Source organism: Lissotriton helveticus, chromosome 8 (assembly GCF_964261635.1).
Source record: "Lissotriton helveticus chromosome 8, aLisHel1.1, whole genome shotgun sequence".
Lineage (NCBI taxonomy): Eukaryota > Metazoa > Chordata > Amphibia > Caudata > Salamandridae > Lissotriton > Lissotriton helveticus.
In genome coordinates, this window is record NC_136069.1 from 1,198,777,361 (window position 1) to 1,198,798,550 (window position 21,190).

At 43.2% G+C, this 21,190-nt stretch overlaps 1 protein-coding gene across 1 annotated transcript; it reads left to right on the forward strand.

Moving 5' to 3' along the window:
- Positions 1-7,539: 7,539 nt before the first annotated feature.
- On the forward strand, positions 7,540-19,971 carry LOC144771925 (lysozyme g-like). The gene is made up of 4 exons (XM_078656162.1): positions 7,540-7,839; positions 10,456-10,652; positions 10,777-10,915; positions 19,664-19,971. Exons 2-4 carry the CDS (start codon positions 10,500-10,502, stop codon positions 19,792-19,794), a joined length of 423 nt encoding a protein of 140 aa, XP_078512288.1. The 5' UTR covers positions 7,540-7,839; positions 10,456-10,499; the 3' UTR covers positions 19,795-19,971.
- The last annotated feature ends 1,219 nt before the right edge of the window (positions 19,972-21,190 follow it).

Consider the following 21,190-nt stretch of genomic DNA (forward strand, 5'->3'; position numbering starts at 1 on the left):
GCATTGCTGAGGCAGACTGTAAACCTGGCACATGAGTCCCACAGAGGCATAGTAGTAACAAAAAAGATGCTACGGGAAAGAGTATGGTTCCCAGGCTTGGATCGACTGGTGGAAAACACCATCCTAAACTGTCACCTATGCCAAATAACGGGACGGCCCGCAAAACCAGAATAGCTAAAGATGGCGGAGCTTCAAAGGGCAGTGTGGACAACATTGGCAGCTGATTTCTTGACTTGCTAGTGATCATTGATGAGTACTCCAGGTTTCCCATAGTACTACATGTCTTGTCAACATCAGCCACTGCAATGTTGCCAGTACTGGATGAAATTTTTGCGGCCTGGGTCTCCCCACAAATAATGAAGACAGATAATGTGCCTACTTTCTTGGGAGAGGAGTTTTGCAAATTCATGGCCTACCTGAGCATTCACCACCGGAAGGTGAGGCCCCTGTAGCCACAAGCAAATGGCATGGTGGAAGGATTCATGGGAAACATCAAGAAAGCAGCACAAACAGCAAAATGGTCACAGATCTCTATAGGCCAGGAACTATCAAAATATTAAGAGACTACCGAAACACCCCTCACAGCTCCATGGGAAGAGGCTCAGCAGAATTGTTGCTGGGATGGACAAGCAGGACCAGATTGCCCCAGCTAGAGGGAAACGCACCACCAGAAGACAATAGCATTGCAGCAAGAGACCCGGAAGCAAAAACCACAATTAAACTGTATGTGGATGCCCGGAGACATGCCACATCATCAGAACTGAGACAAGGGGACACTGATGCGCCAACAACAAGCAAGAAAATCAGGCAGTCCTTTCTCAGACAAACCACTGACAAAAATAAATGTCAAACGGCTAATGATAACAGCTGCATCAGGCCCCTTCCGGATCACCAGAAATAGCTCACATTTCAACGGACTCAAGAAATCAGATGCAGACGGAGGAGATACAACATCCAAGAGCGACACAACACATGACAAAGAGGAAGCTATGAACAGCATAGGAAGAATGCCACAGAACAGCAAGAGACAAGAAGAGGTACCAAATGAAGGGACAGAAGGGTCATGGCCAAGGAGATTGAGGAGAAGGCCATAGAGACTTATTGAGGAAATATAGTGGTGGGGTTAGAAAATATCATCTCTCTCTCTCTGTCTCTCCCTCTGTTTCTTTGTCTTTTTCTTTCTTTCCACAAAGGGGGATATGTCGTGACCCGGGAATAGGGCACTAGGGCCTGCATGCCAATCGTGGTAGGGGTCAGCAACCAGACACCACTTCTGGTTAGGGAGTGGGGACGGGGCATTTTGGTGCTGCACAGGCATGAGAGAAGACGTGCCTGTGAGCACTGGTGAGAAACAAGAATAATAGGTTACCACCTACCTGTCTCTGCATATTTGTGAGATGTCATGGACACAACACATAGTGGAAGGAGTTGTGTGTGTGGAAAGAGCTGGGTCCCGGAGGCCACCGTAATCTCAAGTGTGTGGAAACAACATTTCGAGTTTTCTCAATGTGAAGTGATAATATGTGCTAGACCTAGTGTTTCCTTTTTTTTAAACATTTTTTAATAAGCAACACTTAGCAATTGTACAAAAGAAAAGACATATTCATAAATACCGCTTGTATCGCCAAAGATATTTCATAACATTAATATCTGTCATATGGCTAGAACACATCATGTTGATGAAGAATATAAAAGCGTTTCATATACAAGATTTTAACAGTACTATTGAGTTACAGAGAAATTATGAAATGTGAAGATTATAAGCTAAATAAGAGATTTTGTTTCATTATGCACATCTAATACCATTATTCCAAGCCTCAATTGGCTCTCAGATGCTTTGCCCTCGCAATCTGGCATTTTTCCCTCTGCATGCATATATTGCCTTTTCTTGGTTGTAGATCCCTAAGTAGCGTGTCAACCATATTTGGAAGTTAGGGGGATCCGCCTCCTTCCACCGAGCTGCTAAGATTATTCTGTACACTGCAGTACCCAGAAAGAGGCATGTTTCCTCCTCCTTACTGTGCCTAAGTGTATTATCATATCCCAGTAGATATAGAGTGGGTGATTCAGCTACTATATGTCCGAACACTTCTTGCCAGAATTTAGCTAGCATTTGCCTGAAGGGTGTTAGTTTGTCACATTCATAGAACATATGAATCAGATGCGCGGGACTTGTTCCACATCTAGGGCATTCGGCATTAGCTCTTTTCCCCCAAGTATACAGTTTGACAGTTGTAGAGTATAAGTTATATATCGTTTTATACAACTGAGCCTTTAAATTACAGGAGACAAACAATTTAGATAAAAGCTGTAGTGACATGTCAATATCGACATTAGGGTTATTGAGTTTACTTGCCCATGTAGATTCAATATGCTCTAGGTCATCCTTCTGGCTTTCTAGTAATATATCATAGAGTGTACCTATCCTGGAGGATGATTTTCCTATACAATCCAGTGATGGGATGTTTGACACAGAGATATTCGGGATTTTTAAACTGAGGATAGTATTGACTTGAATAAACTTAAAAATATCTGTATTCGGGATTGAGAATTTGTTTTGGAGGTACAAGAACCTAGTATCTGGGTCGCCATGGAGGAAGTTACCTAGAGTTGAAACCCCCAAGTTTTCCCATCTCCTGGTGATGTCATCACTGGCTTGTCTTGGCAACAGGGAAGAGTGTCATAGTGGTGTGTATTTGGTAAATTTTGGAATATGGAGTTGTCTCGAGGTTTTCTTCCAGATTCTCCAAGCGCTATTTATAATCTTGAACTTAACCTTCTTATAGTACGATGGTTCTACTTGTTTTAGCAATAGGCCTTTTGCCTTGTTTCCTAAGGTTAGTTCATAGATCCATGGTATACCACTTTCTTCTATGGTTGGACCTGTTGTATTTATATTGAACAGAGGTGACATTTGCTGAAGCAGAGTGGCCCACAGGTAAAACATTATATTGGGGATTGCTAAACCGCCTCTGTGTGGAGGAAGGGATAGGTAATTCAGAGACCTCCTAACTTTCCCATAATTCCAGATAAACTTGCTCATTTGAGATTCTATTGTTTTAATAACTTTATCTTCCACTAATAAGGGGATAGCGCGAAACAAATACAATAACCTAGGTAGAATATTCATTTTCAGAAAGTTCCCTCTCCCAATGATTGATAGGTGGAGACTATCAACCCTCTTTAGGTCTTTCTTAATGGTTTTAAGTAGTGGTTCATAGTTTAATTCATTAATGGTCTCTACCTTGGGGGATATAGATATTCCTAGGTAGACAGCATTATCCACCTTCTTTGGGTCGTCAAACCGAATATTGTCAGTGCAAATAACCATTGTTTTATCCCGGTTGAGGGAATATCCTGAGATCTGAGCGAAAGCTTGAGTAATCAGCTCTATCTCGACTATTGCCTCAGAGGGGTTAGGTGTTATTACCGCCATATCATCGGCCTAAGCAAGTATCTCAGTGTCATAGGGGCCTACCGTAACAGGTTTAATTACCTCGCTTGTTATTAATTTAAGGATCAGGGGATTTATGTACATGGCGAACAAAATCAGGGAGCAGGGACACCCCTGCCTTGTTCCTCTTAATATATCAAATAGCCTTGATTTTTGGCCCATTACTAGGACCCTGGCCTTTGGATTGTGGTACATTGCCCTGATTGATTTAGAGAGGCAAGGCCCAAAGTTGTTTTTATCGAGGACCGCCCATAAGAATTCCAAGAAAACTCAATCGAAAGCCTTCTCGGCATCTAGCAGGATCATCGACATCTGGCCCCCCGTCGCGTTCATGATATCGAATAGCGATATAACCCTGCGAGTGTGATCCGTGGTAGACTTACCAGGAATAATGCCGTGCTGCCACAGGGAAACCAGATGTTTGATGACCCCCCTGAGCCGATTAGCCAAGATCTTTGAATATAACTTTGAGTCCGAATTTATTAAGGAAATTGGACGGTATGAGGGCAACCTTGGGGGCTTCCCTTTCTTGGGGAAAATAACTATATTTGGTTCCTTCCATGAGTCAGGAGGGATGCCACTTCCTTGTACCCCCTATAAATAAATCTAGCAAATACGGTGTTACCCAATCTCCGAGAATTTTATACAATTCCAATGGGAGTTTATCATGGCCCGCGGCTTTACCCGAGGCGAGTTCTGACAGGGCCAGTCTTATTTGGGCTAGTATCGGTTAACCATATACTAAGGGCATCTCTGACTGCTTCTTGATCAACCATATCCTAATTCTGACAGAGTTTTTCATAATATTGTCTGAATGTCTCCAATATATCTTCTGGTGTTGTATACTCCTATCCCTCTACTTCGATATTAGTAATTTTATTAAGAGACTGCTTCTGACGGGTGCGTAGAGCAAGCTGTTTCCCAACTCTCTCTCCGTCTTCGTAGATTTTATTACGATTTGACTGGAAGGTCTCAGCCGCCTTCTGAGTAAGCCTACTATTTAACGCAGTTTTAAGAATCAGCATCTTCCTTAGAGTAAATCCCACATCCTCACCTCCCATTATTTGAGTGGTATGCTCTTCCTCTATGTTTGCTAACTCTTGCACCTGTAGCTTATTGGCATTATCTGCATCTTTCTTGCGCTTAGCTACAAAGCTGATTGTCTCCCCCCCTTAGAGCAGCCTTAAAACAATCCCAAACTGTGCCCCTGAATGCGCTATATTGGTTACAGTAAAAAAAAAAACTGAGTCCATGTTTTAATATATGCGATATATTCTTTGCTTAACAATAATTTTCTATCGAAAGTCCAAGTTGTGTGTGGCCTTTTAAGATTGGTAATATCAAGTGTAAGGGTCAAAGGATTGTGATCTGAGATCGTTTTTGGGGATTTGGTAATTTCTGCCCCATCAGCGCACTCTCTAATTGTCCATATGTAGTCGATCCGAACACACTTATGATGTGGATCTGAGAAGTAGGTGTAGCCGGGGTCCGATTGCTGTCTTAAGTCCCAGATATCGATTAGATCTAAACTCTCTTTGAGTTGGGAGATGGCTCTGAACACTTTTGGTTTACGTCCGGCATATGTGTAAGTATCCATGGTTTGTCTTAACACATTACCCCAAGAGAAATATTAAAGTCCCCACAGAATATTAATGTTCTGGGCCAAGAAGCTAATTCCAACTCCAATTCCTCGAATATAAAGTGGTCATCTTGATTAGACGCGTATATTGTACAGATTGTGATACTGATTTTTAGCTCTATAATAGCCCACCTTCCTAGGGAGTCAACTGATTTGAGTATTGCCTGTCCCAAAAAAGGTCTGGCTAAGATGGCGACACCCCGGATTCTAGATGTCTGTGTTGTGGTTGCCAACAAGTTGTACCCAGGGACCTTTATTTAATCTTGTTCATCCCATGGGATATGGGTCTCCTGAAGACAGAGTACATCAAATGAGTTTTGGCTAATTCTTCCAGACAGCCGGGCCCTCTAATCCCTATCATTGAGTCCTGCCACATTCCAAGAGTATATTTTTAGTTTACCCATGATATTTTTTTGGGGGTTTCGATAAAGAAGACATAGTATGTATTCTTCTGGTTTTTACCTGTGTGAAATGTATGCCTAACAAACGGATTTTGTATGTACAATTTTTGTTGCTTTTTTTGTTGTTTTTTCCCCCCTTACACCCACCCCCTCCCACTAGCTCTCTCCCCCCACCTCCCCCCTCCCATTCCCAAAAAGCGAGGCGTGTAGGCTCCATTAGAGTCTTTTTGATGAAAGTGCGTCTCCTAACCAGTGCTTGAATTAAATATTTTCGTTTTGTCATTATCCTGCGGATTGTGCAGACTTAAAACCTTATAACCCTTATATCTTTTTTATAGAATTTTTTTCACTCCTGTTTTTCGTTCTTTTCCATTTTTTTTAGAACTCCTACATTTTTTCGTTCATTCGTTCTTACCCTAGCCCCCATTCATTCAGTCTTTAAGCCCTCCCTGCATACCTAGTGGGAGACCATAGTTGGTTATAGGCTAAATTTGTGACTACCAACTAAAATTATAAGACTTATTTTGTGCTTAAATTGCAAATCTTAAGTCACTTTTTTGCTTTGATCTTGGAGGTGAAAAACTTCGTCTGTTCCCCATTTATAACTTTGAGCCGAGCAGGATTGTTCAAATATGCCTACACCTTCTTTTCTTGGAAGGGTTTGATGAGTTGGCGGAGCTGCCACCTCCTTTCCACAGTTGCCTGACAGAAATCTGGGCATACGAAATAGGATGTCGAGCCCCTGAAGCGTTTTGCTTCGGGCCTGGCTTTCTCAGAAATTGCCTGCCTTAAGAGGAAATTGCCAAAACAGACTAGAATGGCCCATGGATACCCCCAAGGTTTGGCTGGGTGCCTTAGAGTCATGGGAACCCGATGAGCCCGCTGGATTCCTAAGTCCCAGTTCCAACTGGACAGCTCAGGGAGGGAGTCACGAAACAGTTGTATAACAAAACAGCGAACATCTTCCCCTTCCATTGCCTCGGGAATACCTAACACGCGTAGGTTGTTTCTTCGCAGACGATTTTCAATGTCCTCCAACTTCCACCTCACATCTGATAGTGCAGCCTCATGTGCATCAACCTGTTTGTGATTTGCGGCAAACTCAGACTCATTTGAAACAATCCGAGACTCTAAGTCTGCCATTCGATCACTAAATGCACCGACTGTTCTTGTCAGTTTGCGTACCACCCCTTGCACTTTGCGGTGAGCCGCTTGGGCCTTACGTCCATCTTGTGATGGCTCCTCTCTGTGCGTGGCTATGGCTTGTAGAACGGTTTTGAGTGTAGATGAAGTTGGGTTAAGGTATGTTGGGGAATCTGATTGTTGTGTTGCAGTTATTAGACCTGGAGGTACTGCCGGTGCTGTGAGCTGATTTGATGGAGTATTGTCCCACACTAGCTCTGCCGCACCGGGATGGCTCTTTCTGCGTTTTAAGGCAGTTTTTTGACCTGCCTTAGAATCTTTCATATTCATTTAATCCTCGCTTACATCACTTAGAGGAGAGCCAGTGTCATCGGACCACTCAGGTTCATCTGAGAATGAATAGAAGTCACTCGGGTCTTTTTCTTTATCCTGATCTACCTCGATACAGTTCCCACTAGCCTCAGTTATCACTGCCCCCTTGGCCCCTGACTCAGTCTGAGGCGCCTATTTTTGGTTTAGTCCAATGTTAATCCCTGGCTGACTGCTCAGATTGTTACTACCTGGAGCTGCCACCTCTGTTTGGTCAGGCATTATCTGGTCGCCTGTGTACACCGGGGGTACTGAGCGAATACTGTCGTCAATGGCTGTGGGGGGGGGGGCTTAGGGAGACATTGTCGATGGTAGCTTTATCAATTTGAGCCTTTTTGCCCCCTGTTCCGTCTGTCCCCGCATCACCCTCAGCTTCTGTAACGTTGCATGCAGGGCTTACTGGGCTTACTGTTTTAGCGCAATCATGAGCTGATCCAGGCATGTCCGTGTTGCGGCCGATAGTACCGCATTGCATGTCGATCCTCTTCTTCGCTACTGGAGACTGCTGATAGCCCGGCTGACTCTTCCCGCCTTGACCCCGAAGGAGTTTCGCCGGTGTTTTCCGGAGGAGACTCGCAACCAACGGGCCCGTCTGGCTACCCTTCCGGGCAGTTGCTGCTCCCTGCTTCGGTGTCTTTGTTGCGGTGGCAGGTTCTGAGGCGCTGCGGCTTGTCTACCCGGCTCCATCCATCCCGCAGGGTCAATCTTGCAGCCCTTGCTTTGGCGGCTGCCGCTGTTGCTGCCGCATTCTTAGGTGCCATGTTGCTGCCACTGAAGTCCGTGAAGCCCGTGACAGTACCTCCGTCGGCCTCCCGCTCCAGATCTCCGGAAAGGTACGTCTGCTCAGTGGCTCTGTGAGTCTTGTAGCAGCCCTTACACAAGTACCGAATCACTATGAGGCCGATCAAAGATCCCAGTGTCACAATCCGTTTTTTAACCGGCGCCTTTACAACGTGATCAATCGTTTTCTCTTGTGTCTCTATTTTTCCATTTGGGTTCTTTCGGTACTGCAACATTGTTATATCCTGCAATTTGTAGTTTCTCTGGGTTTTTATAGTATCATTTGCTGCGAGTGTTTAGGATTATACCCCATTCCTTATCCGATCCGCATTGCACATGTAGACTGCATGACCCGCATTTCCTTTGACCTCAAGCACAGGTCGGAGTGCACTGCGATCTCACACTATCGCCATCCTGCCCTCCCGCTACTCCTAGTGTTTCCTGAGTAATGTCCCTGAGGGTGAAGCAGGAGATAACTGCCTTGAACGCAACGATGGTGACCCCAATCTAAAAAAGAAACCGAAAAACCTGATGTCAGCAACCAAGTTCTGCAAAAGTAGATTAGATATAAATACACAGAATCTTGCATAATTTTTAAGTAAATCCACATAATTATGTTATACAGAAAATTACGTGAGTTACGTCCACCCTAATCTCTGGGCTGCACTTGACCAGGACGAAGACAGCAAGGAGTGGTGGGAAGTCTGGCCACACTTATCTACCTGCAAGATCAGACCCCTTCCCTCTGCCGACTGTTTTTCACATTTCTTCCATATTTTGCTTCCACTAGCAGCTCTTGAACAGCATATAGGAGGCTGCTGAAGAAGTAATAGAGGGACTACGGGTCAACGTTTCTGCACCCTATGCCTTTCCTAAACTCAGGGTAGCCTCCTTTTCGCTGGTGAGATGCTGGACATTGATTAATGTGAATTAAAAAGGGTTAAAAGAACTCAGCCAGCCTCTACCTTATGTTGTGGTGCAGCTCTCCTGTATCCTCTGAAGTTATCGATCACAATAGCCAACCCAGAGGTTGTAGCATCTGTGTTGATAACTGCCTGATCTACAGGTAGTAACCCAGAGTGAGCTGCGTATAGAAGTGAGCCAATGCAGTAAATTCTGCCTCCTGTATGCCATGGTAGTAGGGAATAGGCAGGTGGATTTCAACTGTCAGGAATCAAACAGTGGGATGTGGCAGGCAGGGAGATTTCCTCAACAAAGAGTTGAAAATGTGAGGTAGGCTGGAATAGGATTCCCCCAACTGGATTGTTCCAGATGGAAAGCATGTGTAAAGAAAGATGACTGGAAAAGTAACGCCCCCTATGTATGGCGGATGTTCGCTTGGATAAGGCAGGAAACATACCCCGGAGTAAGCTGCTTGTAGAAGGAAGGCGGTTAGGAGTTTCCATGGAGAGAGTTGCCAGTAAGAGGTATGTAGCTTTCCAAAGCAAGGAGCTGATGTTGGCAGGAAGCAAGCAGGAAACATTGCTTAATAGGCCACTGCTGGTGATGGGAAGGAAAATGTGTAGACGGACCCATATCCAAGTAACGTTCCCTGACTCCCGTGCACATCCCGAATCATACAGACAAACGCTGGTCATGGTTTTAGCGAATGCTGGTGCAGTCACTATCATGGGGTATTTGACTGTTACATGTTTTAATGCGGAAGATTTCAAGCAGAGCGCGCTAAAGGATCCGGCTGACAGAAAGCAGCGCACGGATCGCACTGCTTAAGTGACACAAGAAGGAGGTCACCGGTATGCTAAAGTTGGGCATCCAAGTGGCTATTTGTATACAAAGCACATGCAGTATGGTGTACTGACCCTCACCCTGACGAAATTGCCCAAAGCACCAAAGCACCTAAGGCAATGAAACATGTTGGCACTCTAAGGAGTTAGAAGGCAACAAAGTGTCTTTTAAAGTGAGCAACCACACAGCATGGAATAAAGAGGTAAAGCCAGTGGAGGTATAGCTTGTTTTTATTTCAAAATAGCGTGTCCTGAAGTCATAACGCCCACCTTATTTCGGGTCAGTTCTTATATGCATTAGGGAGACACCTCTTAGCAATTGTAGCACCAGGATTTTCACCACTGGTGCACTTTTTCTTTTACTATAACTGCACATTATCCCTCTTACCTTTTTTTGTTTTTGATATGGAAGTGCTAATGATGAGAACCCGAGCTCACTGGTGAGAATCTACCAGTGGACTCCCATGATGTTACTTCCGTGAGGCACTCCATACCTTTTCACACATTTTCTGATTTTTTTTTAATTTTCTTTGGTGTCTCCTTTCTTTCATAAATTGCACTACACATTAGGGTACACAAAGGGGGGAACAGAATATTAAATTGAGTATTAAATTGAACAGGGAGTCTTGATAGGGACAGTATAAGTATTAACTGCCTAGTTAGCACACAAAATTGCGGGGGCTATAAGACATATTGAAATCCAAATAGATCTGTTCAGGAAAAAGCATCAGGTCACTTGATTGTGTTGAATCATTGAGTGGGGGTTTGACCTGACTGCTTTAGAACCCCTATAGCTCCATATTGAAGAGACAGACATGTTTTAATGCTCCTGCCATTGGATCAGGAAATCTGCCGCAGGAAAATGTCAATGTTCAAACAAAAATGGCAACAATAATCTTTACTATTTTACTTTCCTCCCCACAGGGGTCCGTGCATCCCGCCATTTGGCAGCGACTGACTTCATAAAGATGAAAAAATTCAAAGCAAAGATGGTGACAGTTGGCAAGAAGTTGTGCGTGGATCCGGCTCTCATTGCCGCAATCGCTTCTCGTGAATCACGTGCCGGATCTGCCTTGATTAACGGATTTGGGGATGGAGGAAATGCATTTGGTTTGATGCAGGTCAGAAATTAAAGCAGCTCTGAGAGGGTATCCGATATGTATCCCTTGTTGAGCATCTAGTCACCAGAAGTGTGCCTGAACTGATCATACAGATATATAGTACCAATGTTGCTTTATATTTTAGGTTGACATACGTTACCACAAAATCAGAGGTGCTTGGAACAGTCAAGAACACATTACCCAGGCTACAGAGATTCTAGTCAGCATGATTAAGGCAGTCACTAAGAAGTTTCCAAAGTGGTCTGTGGAGCAGAAATTGAAAGGTCTGTATCAATATAGGATGACTTGCTTCCCCACTGCTCACCTTCAGCCTCACTCCAAATCCACTATTCACCTCTGGCATCTAGAAGTGGGAACTTTCATGAAATGTGTATTTCCTAAAGAATAAGGTCCACAACAACCCTCCAATATGAAAGGTATTTTACCTTTGTATGTTGTGATGCAATAATTTCTCCAGGTCCCGAGGCAGTGATTGGTTGCAGTACATTTGGTGCCTCATTTATGAAGTTTTGGCGCAGGGCAGCGCAGTGCAGCAAGGAATCTTGCTGCGCGGCCCTGTATCAAAAGAAAAGTGCAGGATTGTGCCATATCTATGCTATACAGCGCATTCTTGTTCTTTTACCCTGTGCTGGTGCACAATGGGCTGCTGTGTGCCAATGCAGGCACCCTTGTGCCATGTTGCAAGGGTGCCTGCATTGCAGGATGCTTGATTTTGTGCAGGAAGGGACACCTATCTGCAAATAATCAATCAAAGGAGGCAATGTCCTCCTTATATGCGTGCTGCAGAATGCAGTAAACATAGAAAGAGGAAAAAATCAAGGAGAAATAAGAATATTTCTCCTTGTTGCGCCTCCCTAATCCAACCCTGAATGATGCATTCCCAGGGTTACAATTCCTCATAAATCTGGGAATGATTCAGATTCCATTTGTGTTGCTTGGGAACACTCACAGCAACACCCATTAAACGCCCCTTTCATGCAGTGCTCTTCATGAAAGGAGCACATATTTACAAGGCCATGAAAAGCCACGTAAAGTGGCTTTCTGTGGCTTTGTAAATATGCTGCTGCACATTAAGCCACCGGAGCATCAAAAAAGTGATGCTCCGGCAGCGCAACAGTGGTGCTAGGGCCTCGCAAATGAGGCCCATGGTGTGGTTCCTTCTCAATAAGGTATCACCAACTTTGTGTGCACTTCAGGTGCACCCCTGCACAGCAGGGACTTGTGCTTTGTTGGTGATTAAACAAAAATACATGACGCACCTCTAATGGGTCCGCAGATGCTGAGTCAGCTGGAAACAAATAATGGATTGGACAAAAAAGTTCGAATAGGGGTGGGGTAATAATGGTACAACGTTCCGGAGTCCACAGACAATTTGTTGATCCACAGGGTGTCTCTGTGGACACTTTACAAAACAAAGCATGATAGGAAGCTGCACTGTAGAAACAGAGAGTGAAGCACTATATGTGACAAATGAACACTAGGTCAATCACTTGATGGAAATCTCAGTTTTCAATGGATTAATGCAGCGTTGGCCAGCACAGATAAACGTGGTGTGGACGATGGGGTAGGGTGGAATCGACAGACGACATAATAATAGATATAATTAAATAAATAATACCTATTCCGTTGTCTGTCACCTCCCCCCCCTGCAGCGCCCTTCCCAGCCCCACACCTTACATGTGCTGCTAAACTAATGAACCGTATCTTTAGATTAAGAGGTATTTACCATTATTTTCCTAATGTGTTTCTAGGAGACTTGTACAAAATTGTGAAATTGTACTTCACAAACACTACACAAAATGATGTGAAGTTTTGCATATCTCACTTGGGGACTGGTTTGAGGATGAAATGTCTACCGAAAGACATGTTCTGCTCCTTGAACCAAAATTGTGGAAAATGTAGCTGCCCCAAAATTTTCTGAATTTCCCATATCTTGCATAAAGCAAAGTTCCCAGCATTGCAAATTTTACTTTGGTGCATACCTGCTAACTTCTTCCAGACTTTGAGATTTTTCTTCTCTAATTTGCAGATCTTATACTTGTTCATTTGCTTCCTTTCAGGCATACTGAGCTCACTGCGTTCCATCTGTGCAGCTTAACCTATAGTCCTATTTTAAATGTTATGTACATACATTGCATTTCATAAGCAGCCTTCATTTGTGGGTCTAATTGGCTTTATTTTCTCACAACTATTTACCAGCTTAGATTGACAGTGGCCTCTTTTAACTAAGTATGGGTGCAAAATCCGCTCCGCTCGCAGAATTTGCGAATTTTGGGCAATTTCGCAATCCGCGCATCTTGCGAAATTGCCGAAAAATGTGCGATTTCGTGAGCGGGCGGATTTTTTTTTGGGCCCCAGGAAGCACAGATAAGGCAGGTGCTCAAGTTGAAGCTAACTTTGTAACCATTTTAGAATGGCGCCGGCAAGCTGCAAGAGTGCTTGCTGGTGCCATTCTATAATGGTTACAAATTTAGCTTCAACTCGGGCACCTGCCTTAACTCTGTAAGTGCTTCCTGTGGGCCAAAAATTAAACCTCAACAGGAAGCACTTACAGATATAAATAAAGAAGCTGCCCGAGTGGAAGCTCAAATTCAGTAACGTTTTAATCAGCCCAAAACATTAGTGAGCACGGTTGAGGCTGGGCAAGTGTGCTTTAACCCCATATCTGCCATCGAAAATTATCTGTAATACCAGAGGGAGGTCTTTGCATCCCTGAGTTTCTTGAGCGCAATCCCCGTTTCTGTGACCAGGAGGCTGCTTTCTTCTCACCTGCTGCCCTGCTCGCTCTCTGACCCTTCATACATGAGGCATGTGAACACGCATAGAAGCCCCGCACAACACACTAGCGGTATCAAACGTCTTCCCGCCCTTTCCCAACTATGATGGACAGCTCACTCAAGGGACTCGGCGCCTTTTGGCACTGTGGCAAAGTTACAGGCAAACATGGTCAGTGGAGACAAATCTTCTGGCCCTACGCAGATGCAGTGTAGGAAAAGCACTATAATTTACCCAACGAGGTAGCACTTTCTGGATTAGCCAGTAGTACTCCAGTTGAGTAGAGGTATTGCACAAAACGGTGGCATCTTCGTGGATAACTATGCAGGGCAGGTTTCATTCTGGCATGAGGCTCCTGTCACAAAAATTAAACCTCAACAGGAAGCACGTACAGATATAAATAAAGCAGGTGCCCGAGTTGAAGCTCAAATTCAGTAACGTTTTAATCAGCCCAAAAGCATTAGTGAGCACGGTCGAGGCTGGGCAAGTGTGCTTTAACTCCATATCTGCCGTCGAAAATTAGCTGTAATATCCGATGGAGGTCTTTGCATCCCTGAGTTTCTCGAGCGCAATCCCCGTTCCTGTGACCAGGAGGCTGTTTTTTCCTCACCTGCTGCCCTGCTTGCTCTCTGACCCTTTATACACAAGAGGCATGTGAACACGCATAAAAGCCCCGCACCACACACTAGCGGTATCAAACGCTTTCTTGCCCTTTCCCAACTATGATGGACAGCTCACTCAAGGGACCTCGGCACCTTTTGGCGCAGTGGCAAAGTTACAGGCACACATGGTCAGTGGAGACAAATCTTCTGGCCCTTTACGCAGCTCCAGTGTAGGAAAAGCACTATCATTTACCCAACGAGGTAGCACTTACTGATTAGCAAGTAGATAGTACTCCAGTTGAGTAGATGGAAATCGCAAAAAAATCTGCGATTTTGCGGGAAAGTCCACGAATTTGCGGACTTTTTTGCGATTTTGCGCAAATTCGCGGACCGCAGATCCGCAAAATTCACCCATACTTACTTTTAACTTGACAAAACTGAAAGAGCTACAGTCCTCCATCAGTATCTGGCCTCCCAGATCTTCCCTGGCATGCAGCTCTTTGGCAACGCAGGGTCAGATTTACAAAGTTTTTGCAAAGCACAGAACAGCTACCAAACTTAGTGTATTGTGCATGAATGAGAGAGCAGTAAAGACACATTTCCTACATGGCCTAATGTTGTTGACATTCCCTGCATTGGCGCAGGTTGCCTAACACCATGTACACACCTTTACACCATTGGGGATAAGGTGTTTGTATGATGTCTAACATAGGTATTGTACTAAAAACACACATATCCCATACAAAATCCTATGACTAGAACATTTTTATAATTTCACACACATTGAATGTGTCGATGTGTTCTGCACAGTGCTTCACAAATGCATTATGTGAAATTTTTCGAGAAATAAAAACATTTCTCCAAGTTTCTACCTGTCTCACAGATGCGTTATTTTTTATGCAAAGCCTGGTCTGGCTACCTTAGCAGATCGGGCATAGTGTCAAAGCCCATAGATAATTGTGCTGCAATGATCAATTCCCACCAATGTAACACCCCCTTGATGTAAAGTGGTCCGAAGTGGTGGCAAATGCTATTTGGTTCAAAAAAGGGTCTATTTCCAGTACTGTGAAATAAACCCCTTTCCAGACTTTGCACTACTGTGCTTTCCTTAGTGTGCCTTTTTGAGGTGGCAGAAGAGCACAGTAAATGTTCCCCACGCTCACACACACATCATGACGCCCTTCAACTGATGTCTGCAGTCAGTGCATTTTGTCCCCATCTGCAACTAGTCTTGCCCTGTGATGTGAAGACATCCTGCTGCCTGGCAAGACAAACTCCCAAACCCCATCTCCTCTGAGAATTTAAGGCTCACAACTTCTGCTTTACCCAGGCAGGATCCCACAGTTCTTAGACATTATACCTGCCCTTTGTTACATTTTGCCATTCTGGAACAGCCAAGATCTGGCAAGTGAAGGATAATTCCTGTAAAATGGTCAGGATTTTTTAGTAACATCACAAATTAAAATGATTTACTGTTGAAACTTTTGAAAACTCAACTCTACTCACAGATCTGGGTTTAATACATCCTTATGTTGCTCGCCACGTCACCCCAGTTTGGACTCAGCCATATACAAATCAGTCTTGACCCTTCTCTTGATTGGAAAGGTCCAACCAGAACTGCCCGGCCAGGTCATCCCTGGACTGGAAACATGAATCCTTAGACCAGTTCCATGGTATCACCCCTCATCAGCCAGGCTAGCTTGAATCCAGTGGCGCAGCTAGCAAGGGACTCGCATCTGGGCATACCCTTAGCCACTTAGGGTTCACATAGCAATACTACAAAATAAAATGATGGATGGAGTGTTAAAACTTTTCAAACACTCACCCCTAGTTGCAGATCTGGGTTTAATCCATTGTTATTTTGCTCACAACGTAAGCCCAGTTTGGACCCAGTCATATGCAAATCAGTCTTGACCCTGCTCCCCATGGGAACAGTACAGCCCGAAATGCCTAGCCAGGTCCTCCCTGGACCAGAAAGATGCATCCTGGAACCAGCTTCGGGGTATCACCCCTCATCAGCCAGCCCCATCATCTTGTTTTATTTACTAGGATTATTTAGTAACAGGGCAATCATCTTTCTCTTTGCTCTAATCATTCTGGGATGATTTGGAGAACTCTCAGATACTATTTACTTGATTATTTTGTATGTGATTATTACTTTAGGTCTATTTTTCAGGAGACAAAAAATATCAGATTTGACTGCTTTTCCAGATATTTTTACTGGCCCAGACTAAAAAATACAGGTCTGGCCATGCATTAACTCTTTTACTCACACCAGCCTCTGAGTTTGCTCTGACTATACATAGGGTCCTTTGCTGTGTTTTCTGTAAGTAGAGTAAGGAGTTTCACACCAAATGCATCTTCTTTTGTAACTGCAGTAAACATTGTAGAGCCTTCCTATGACTTAGGAACAGTGTCGGAATGGGATAGAAAAGAGGCCCAGGCACAAAAACAAAAGTGGTCCCTGTTATTGAATCCAATAGCTAATTAGTGTTCCACAATTGTAAATCAAGGCAATCTTGAACTTGTAAAGGCCTGTTGTGTAGGTGTGTTACAAGATATGAAAAGAGTATGCATTTGTGCAGGCTGTAGGCAATATTTGTTGTAATATCTTGGAAATCAACAGTAAAACCGACCCACCAAACTATAAACCACAAGTAGCCCAAAAACTGGCACACACTCTCACCTGTCAGACCAGTCCTTCTGGCACTGCCAGATTTCCTTAAAGACCAATCTTACCCTGCTTACAAATCCCCCAAAGATGTAAGAAATCCCCACACACTTTAATCTGAGTAAGACCAATATTGTGTCCTTAAAAATATATGATCTTTCCCCGCCGTGGTTCAAGATATATGATGTTACCATTGGCACGTGGTGGGTGGGGGGGTCCCAAATTTTATTTAAATTATCTAGTATGCCTTATACAAAATGCGAGATACATGACTATCAGTGGGACTGCACGGCAGTTCGAGACACCGAATATTTATCAGATGATACTAGGAAATCAGGTGTGGGAAGCGTTGATGAAATTTTATGAGCCGAGTTATTATAAACGCACTATGTTTAAAATTATGACCGCTGCTTATAAGGGGTGGAAGTGGCTACGGAAAATTCTGGCTATCCAACGGATTATTTTTTATACACCTCTTGACTCCAGGGCTATGTTGTCAATGATATTTTGGGATTCAAACATGTGAAACTGGCGAGATAAAGGGATTCGTCGTTTAGGGGATTTTTTCAAGGATGGCACATTGGTTTCCTTTACGGATTTAATGGAAGTATATGCAATCACAAAGAATAATTTTTTTAAATACTTACAATTACAGAATTTTTTTTATAAACAATGTTGACCGCAGTGCATTGTTAAGATTGAATTTATTGAAGCTCTCTTAAAAGGGGCCAAGATTGGGATTTTGTATGAAATTTTATTGTTAAAACAACTGGATGATATGGAAATGCAGGATTTGATCTGGCAAAATCGCTTGGGTAGTTCTGGTTCTTTTCTGCAAGAATCAATTGATATTGCGGCAGAAGTAGTCTTGTCAGCAAATTTACGTACTCAACATTATAAAACTGTGTTTAATTTGTATCATACGCCAGCCAAAATGATGAAATGGGGGGATGTTGGAGAGTCTGGGTGAACTGTGGGGTATATTAACAACGATTAGCGATATTTATCGCTAACGAGGCTTAGCAACTCAATTTTTAACGCTAAGCATCGCCGGAAATTATCGCAGAGATAACTTGCTATTAGCAAGGTTTATCTCAGAAGTGATAAAAATCCTTGCACTAACTGCCAAATGAGAGATTATCGCTGGAAAACCAATGATAATCTCTCGAAGTTTGGCGTTAGCTTGATGATAGGGGCTCACAAACTTAGCCATGATATTCACCTTCCATAGGATATCATGGCTAAGTCAGGAAAATACCGGGTGTAAAAAAAGCAGCGCTAACCGCGGTTAGCTCTGCTTTTTTTTATCACTAACAGGGTTAGCGAAATCCTTGATAATAGGAAAAATGTCGCTTAACAACATTTCTCCTATAATTTTTCTCTGGAACGCCCCCTTTGCATCTCATTAGAGATGCAAGGGGAAGCGTAAAGAAAAAGGGTGCTAACATGCGAATTTGCGTGTTAGCACCCTGTTGCTGATAGGGAGATAATTTTATCTCCGCTTTCTTGGCTTTTAAAGCCAAAAAAGCGGAGATAAATCCCTTGATAATATGCCCCTGTGTCCCTAAAGAGGTCTCAGATATAATGAATGATTATAATACTATCAAGTCAATTCAAGTCAAGAATAACTTTATTCTGGCTCAAAGAATCATAAAAAGATTTTCAGATTTCAAATTTAAAATACAATGCATACAAAATTCACAATAAAATATTAAACTTTTACAGATTGACAATTTAGATAACTGACTGTGACCCTAGTAGTCTCTATACACATTGTACTCATAGCGCTTACTGATCACAACGGAACCTCTTATATAATTAATTACTGCAATACATATTTCAGCCGTAGCCAGTTACAGTAAAAAGCGAATACCATCAATATATGAACATGGGCGAATACTTCTAAGTATTGTGAGCAGAAATCTTGTTCTTTCCTATTTATACAATCTGCAAAATAATACAAAGTGCATGGTGTTTTGAACTCAGGGATTGTCACATGGGCAGGGCATAAACTTGTTTGACCGCCCTTCTTGGTGAGGAAATACCAGCAAAAATTGCACTGCGTATAAATGGAACCTGGTTACATAAAATTGGGACTTAATAGAGAAAGATGGATAATATTGTGCAGGGCAAGGAATCAAATGGGGATCTCCCATATCATCATGTTGGTGACTTAGGGGCATATGTATCAAATGATTTTGTAGCCGCAAACGCTGCCATTCGTAAAAAGACTGCGTTCCGCATACAAAATCGCTAAACGTGATATATGAGACATTTTCGGATCGCATTGTTAAGGAATCGTTAATTTTGCGATTCCCAATTTTGCGGAAGCATTTAACCCCTTACGTGTGGGGGTATTTCCCCTGCTGTGCGGGGGGTGGGCGCGCACAACGCCCCGGTGCTCATGACGAGTTCAGCTCGTCATTAGGCACAGTGCTTGTGTGCTCATGATGAGCTGAGCTCATCATGACCAAACCCATTTCTGTGGAACGCTCCGCACAGCAGGGGAATTATCCCCGCAGGCGAGCGTTCCACGGCTCATGACGAGCTCAGCTCGTCATGAGCACCGGAGCACCGCGCCTCATGACGGCTGGGTGACGTCCTAGGATGCTGATTACTGGTCTGCACTGCAGCAGCACCATTCCTATCCCCTCACACAGGCACCCTGAAAGCTATTATCAAGAAGTTGTAAATCCTTTCCGCTTGCACATGGGGAAGTGATAAAACCATAAGCAAGCGAATAAAGTTTTTTTTCCAAGTTGTAGTGGGACAAACCTATCTCAACACTTTATAGAACAAAAGTATTTCTCCACCAACAACCTTACAGCTTGTAATAAATATGATACTCTACACTTGTGTGGTGTTCAGTTTTTTTTAATGGTTCTGTCTATATATTAATAAATTCCCAGAAAATTTAATGAGCTCACTTTCCTATTTACTCAGGTTTTTTTTTTTTATTTTAGGTGGAATTGCTGCATATAATATTGGCCCTGGAAATGTCAGGACCGAAAACGTGGACAGCTACACCACTGCAAAAGACTATTCGAATGATGTTGTTGCTCGAGCCCAATATTACAAGGAAAGGGGATATTAACAACGTGGATCAGTTTCATTCTCAAACTCCACAATATAATTCTGTTTAACTTCAAACTTTTTTCAAAAACATGAATTTCAGAATTGGTTTTAAAAGCCAAAAGTGTGATGCTAATCACCCCACACAGTGTGATCTTTACAAATTAACACACTCAATAAATAAATAATCTATATTCATTACTGGTGTTGTGAACAGTTTATGTCTGCAGTGTCGAAAAGGTATTTTAAAAGAATGGCTAAAGGAAAAGTTAACATCCTGGGAAATGCAGGGAGGTATTGCTTGAAACTTAACCTCAGTGTTTCCTTTTCATAAGGCCTTTTGACCAGCACAGTCTGCTCCTAGGAGGAGATTCAGAAAAATCTATGGTCTTCCAGAGGCTCCCTCCACCCAATTACTTGCAATGGGATAATAACAAACTAATAGCAGCTGTTGAACAGCAACAAAAAATACATTTAAAAAAATGATGCGTATCTACAGAAAAGTCACTGCTGGAATGGTTTCCTTGAGGTTTCTGAAATTTTCGCAGCATTTGTTCATCTTCCTTCGAATTATAACTCGTTCTTTGTGCTGCACATGTTTACAGTGAGAGACTCTGCGTACACGGCAAATGCAGTACATATAATAAAATAATTTGAGGTCATTTTTGCTGATTCAAAAATGGTGTGTGGAAACTAGATTTCTGCATTGTCAAAATATTCTATTTCTCTGTTTTTACACTTCAGTGCAGGATATCCAAAAAGTTGTGCCCGTGTTGTGCAACTATTTGTGCAAATATAATAAATTCACAGACATTCCATGCAGGTGTGTTTTTTTATTTAATGAGTTTCTGTACACATAGATTAATGTAAAAAACAATCACAACTCCCTGTTTTCTCGCCCAGTTTTGCATGAATCAAACAGAGTGGGGTCCAACATAAAGGTGCCCTAGTCAACTAGCGGAGTTTCCAAGATACATACCATACAGAGGTGGTTCAATGTATGGGGTTTACTCACTGGTGCAAGAAAAGCAACAAAAGAGATCTCTAAAGAACAGCAAAAAGAAAACCCAGTTAAACTAATCAACTTGCTAGATTGAATAGGATAAAGGAGACCAATGGAACAGGTGACCAGGGGTGGTATCCTTGCTGCTGCATTGAGAATGAGTGTGCAAAAGAATGGGAGGGTGCACAATACTCAGCAAGAAGGGGGAATATGTAAGTATGCAAAGAAAGTTCATTCAGTGGTAAGAGTAGCAAAATCAATCGGAGTCTCCTTCCTCATTCTTAGGGGCAATCGGTGAATGCCCGAATCATCTGTCTTGGGCAGGGCCTGACTTGGAACTCAAAGCAGCCCTCGTAAATTTGTAAATGCTTCCACCCCCCATCCCCCCCCCCCCGGGTGTGGCGGGTGGTGCAAG

Coding starts and splice junctions, on each gene's coding strand:
- LOC144771925 (XM_078656162.1), top strand. CDS start 10,500: ATGAAAAAATTCAAAGCAAAGATGGTGACAGTTGGCAAGAAGTTGTGC. Junction 10,653..10,776: donor ATGCATTTGGTTTGATGCAG/GTCAGAAATTAA, acceptor TTTATATTTTAG/GTTGACATACGTTACCACAA. Junction 10,916..19,663: donor TGTGGAGCAGAAATTGAAAG/GTCTGTATCAAT, acceptor TTTTTATTTTAG/GTGGAATTGCTGCATATAAT.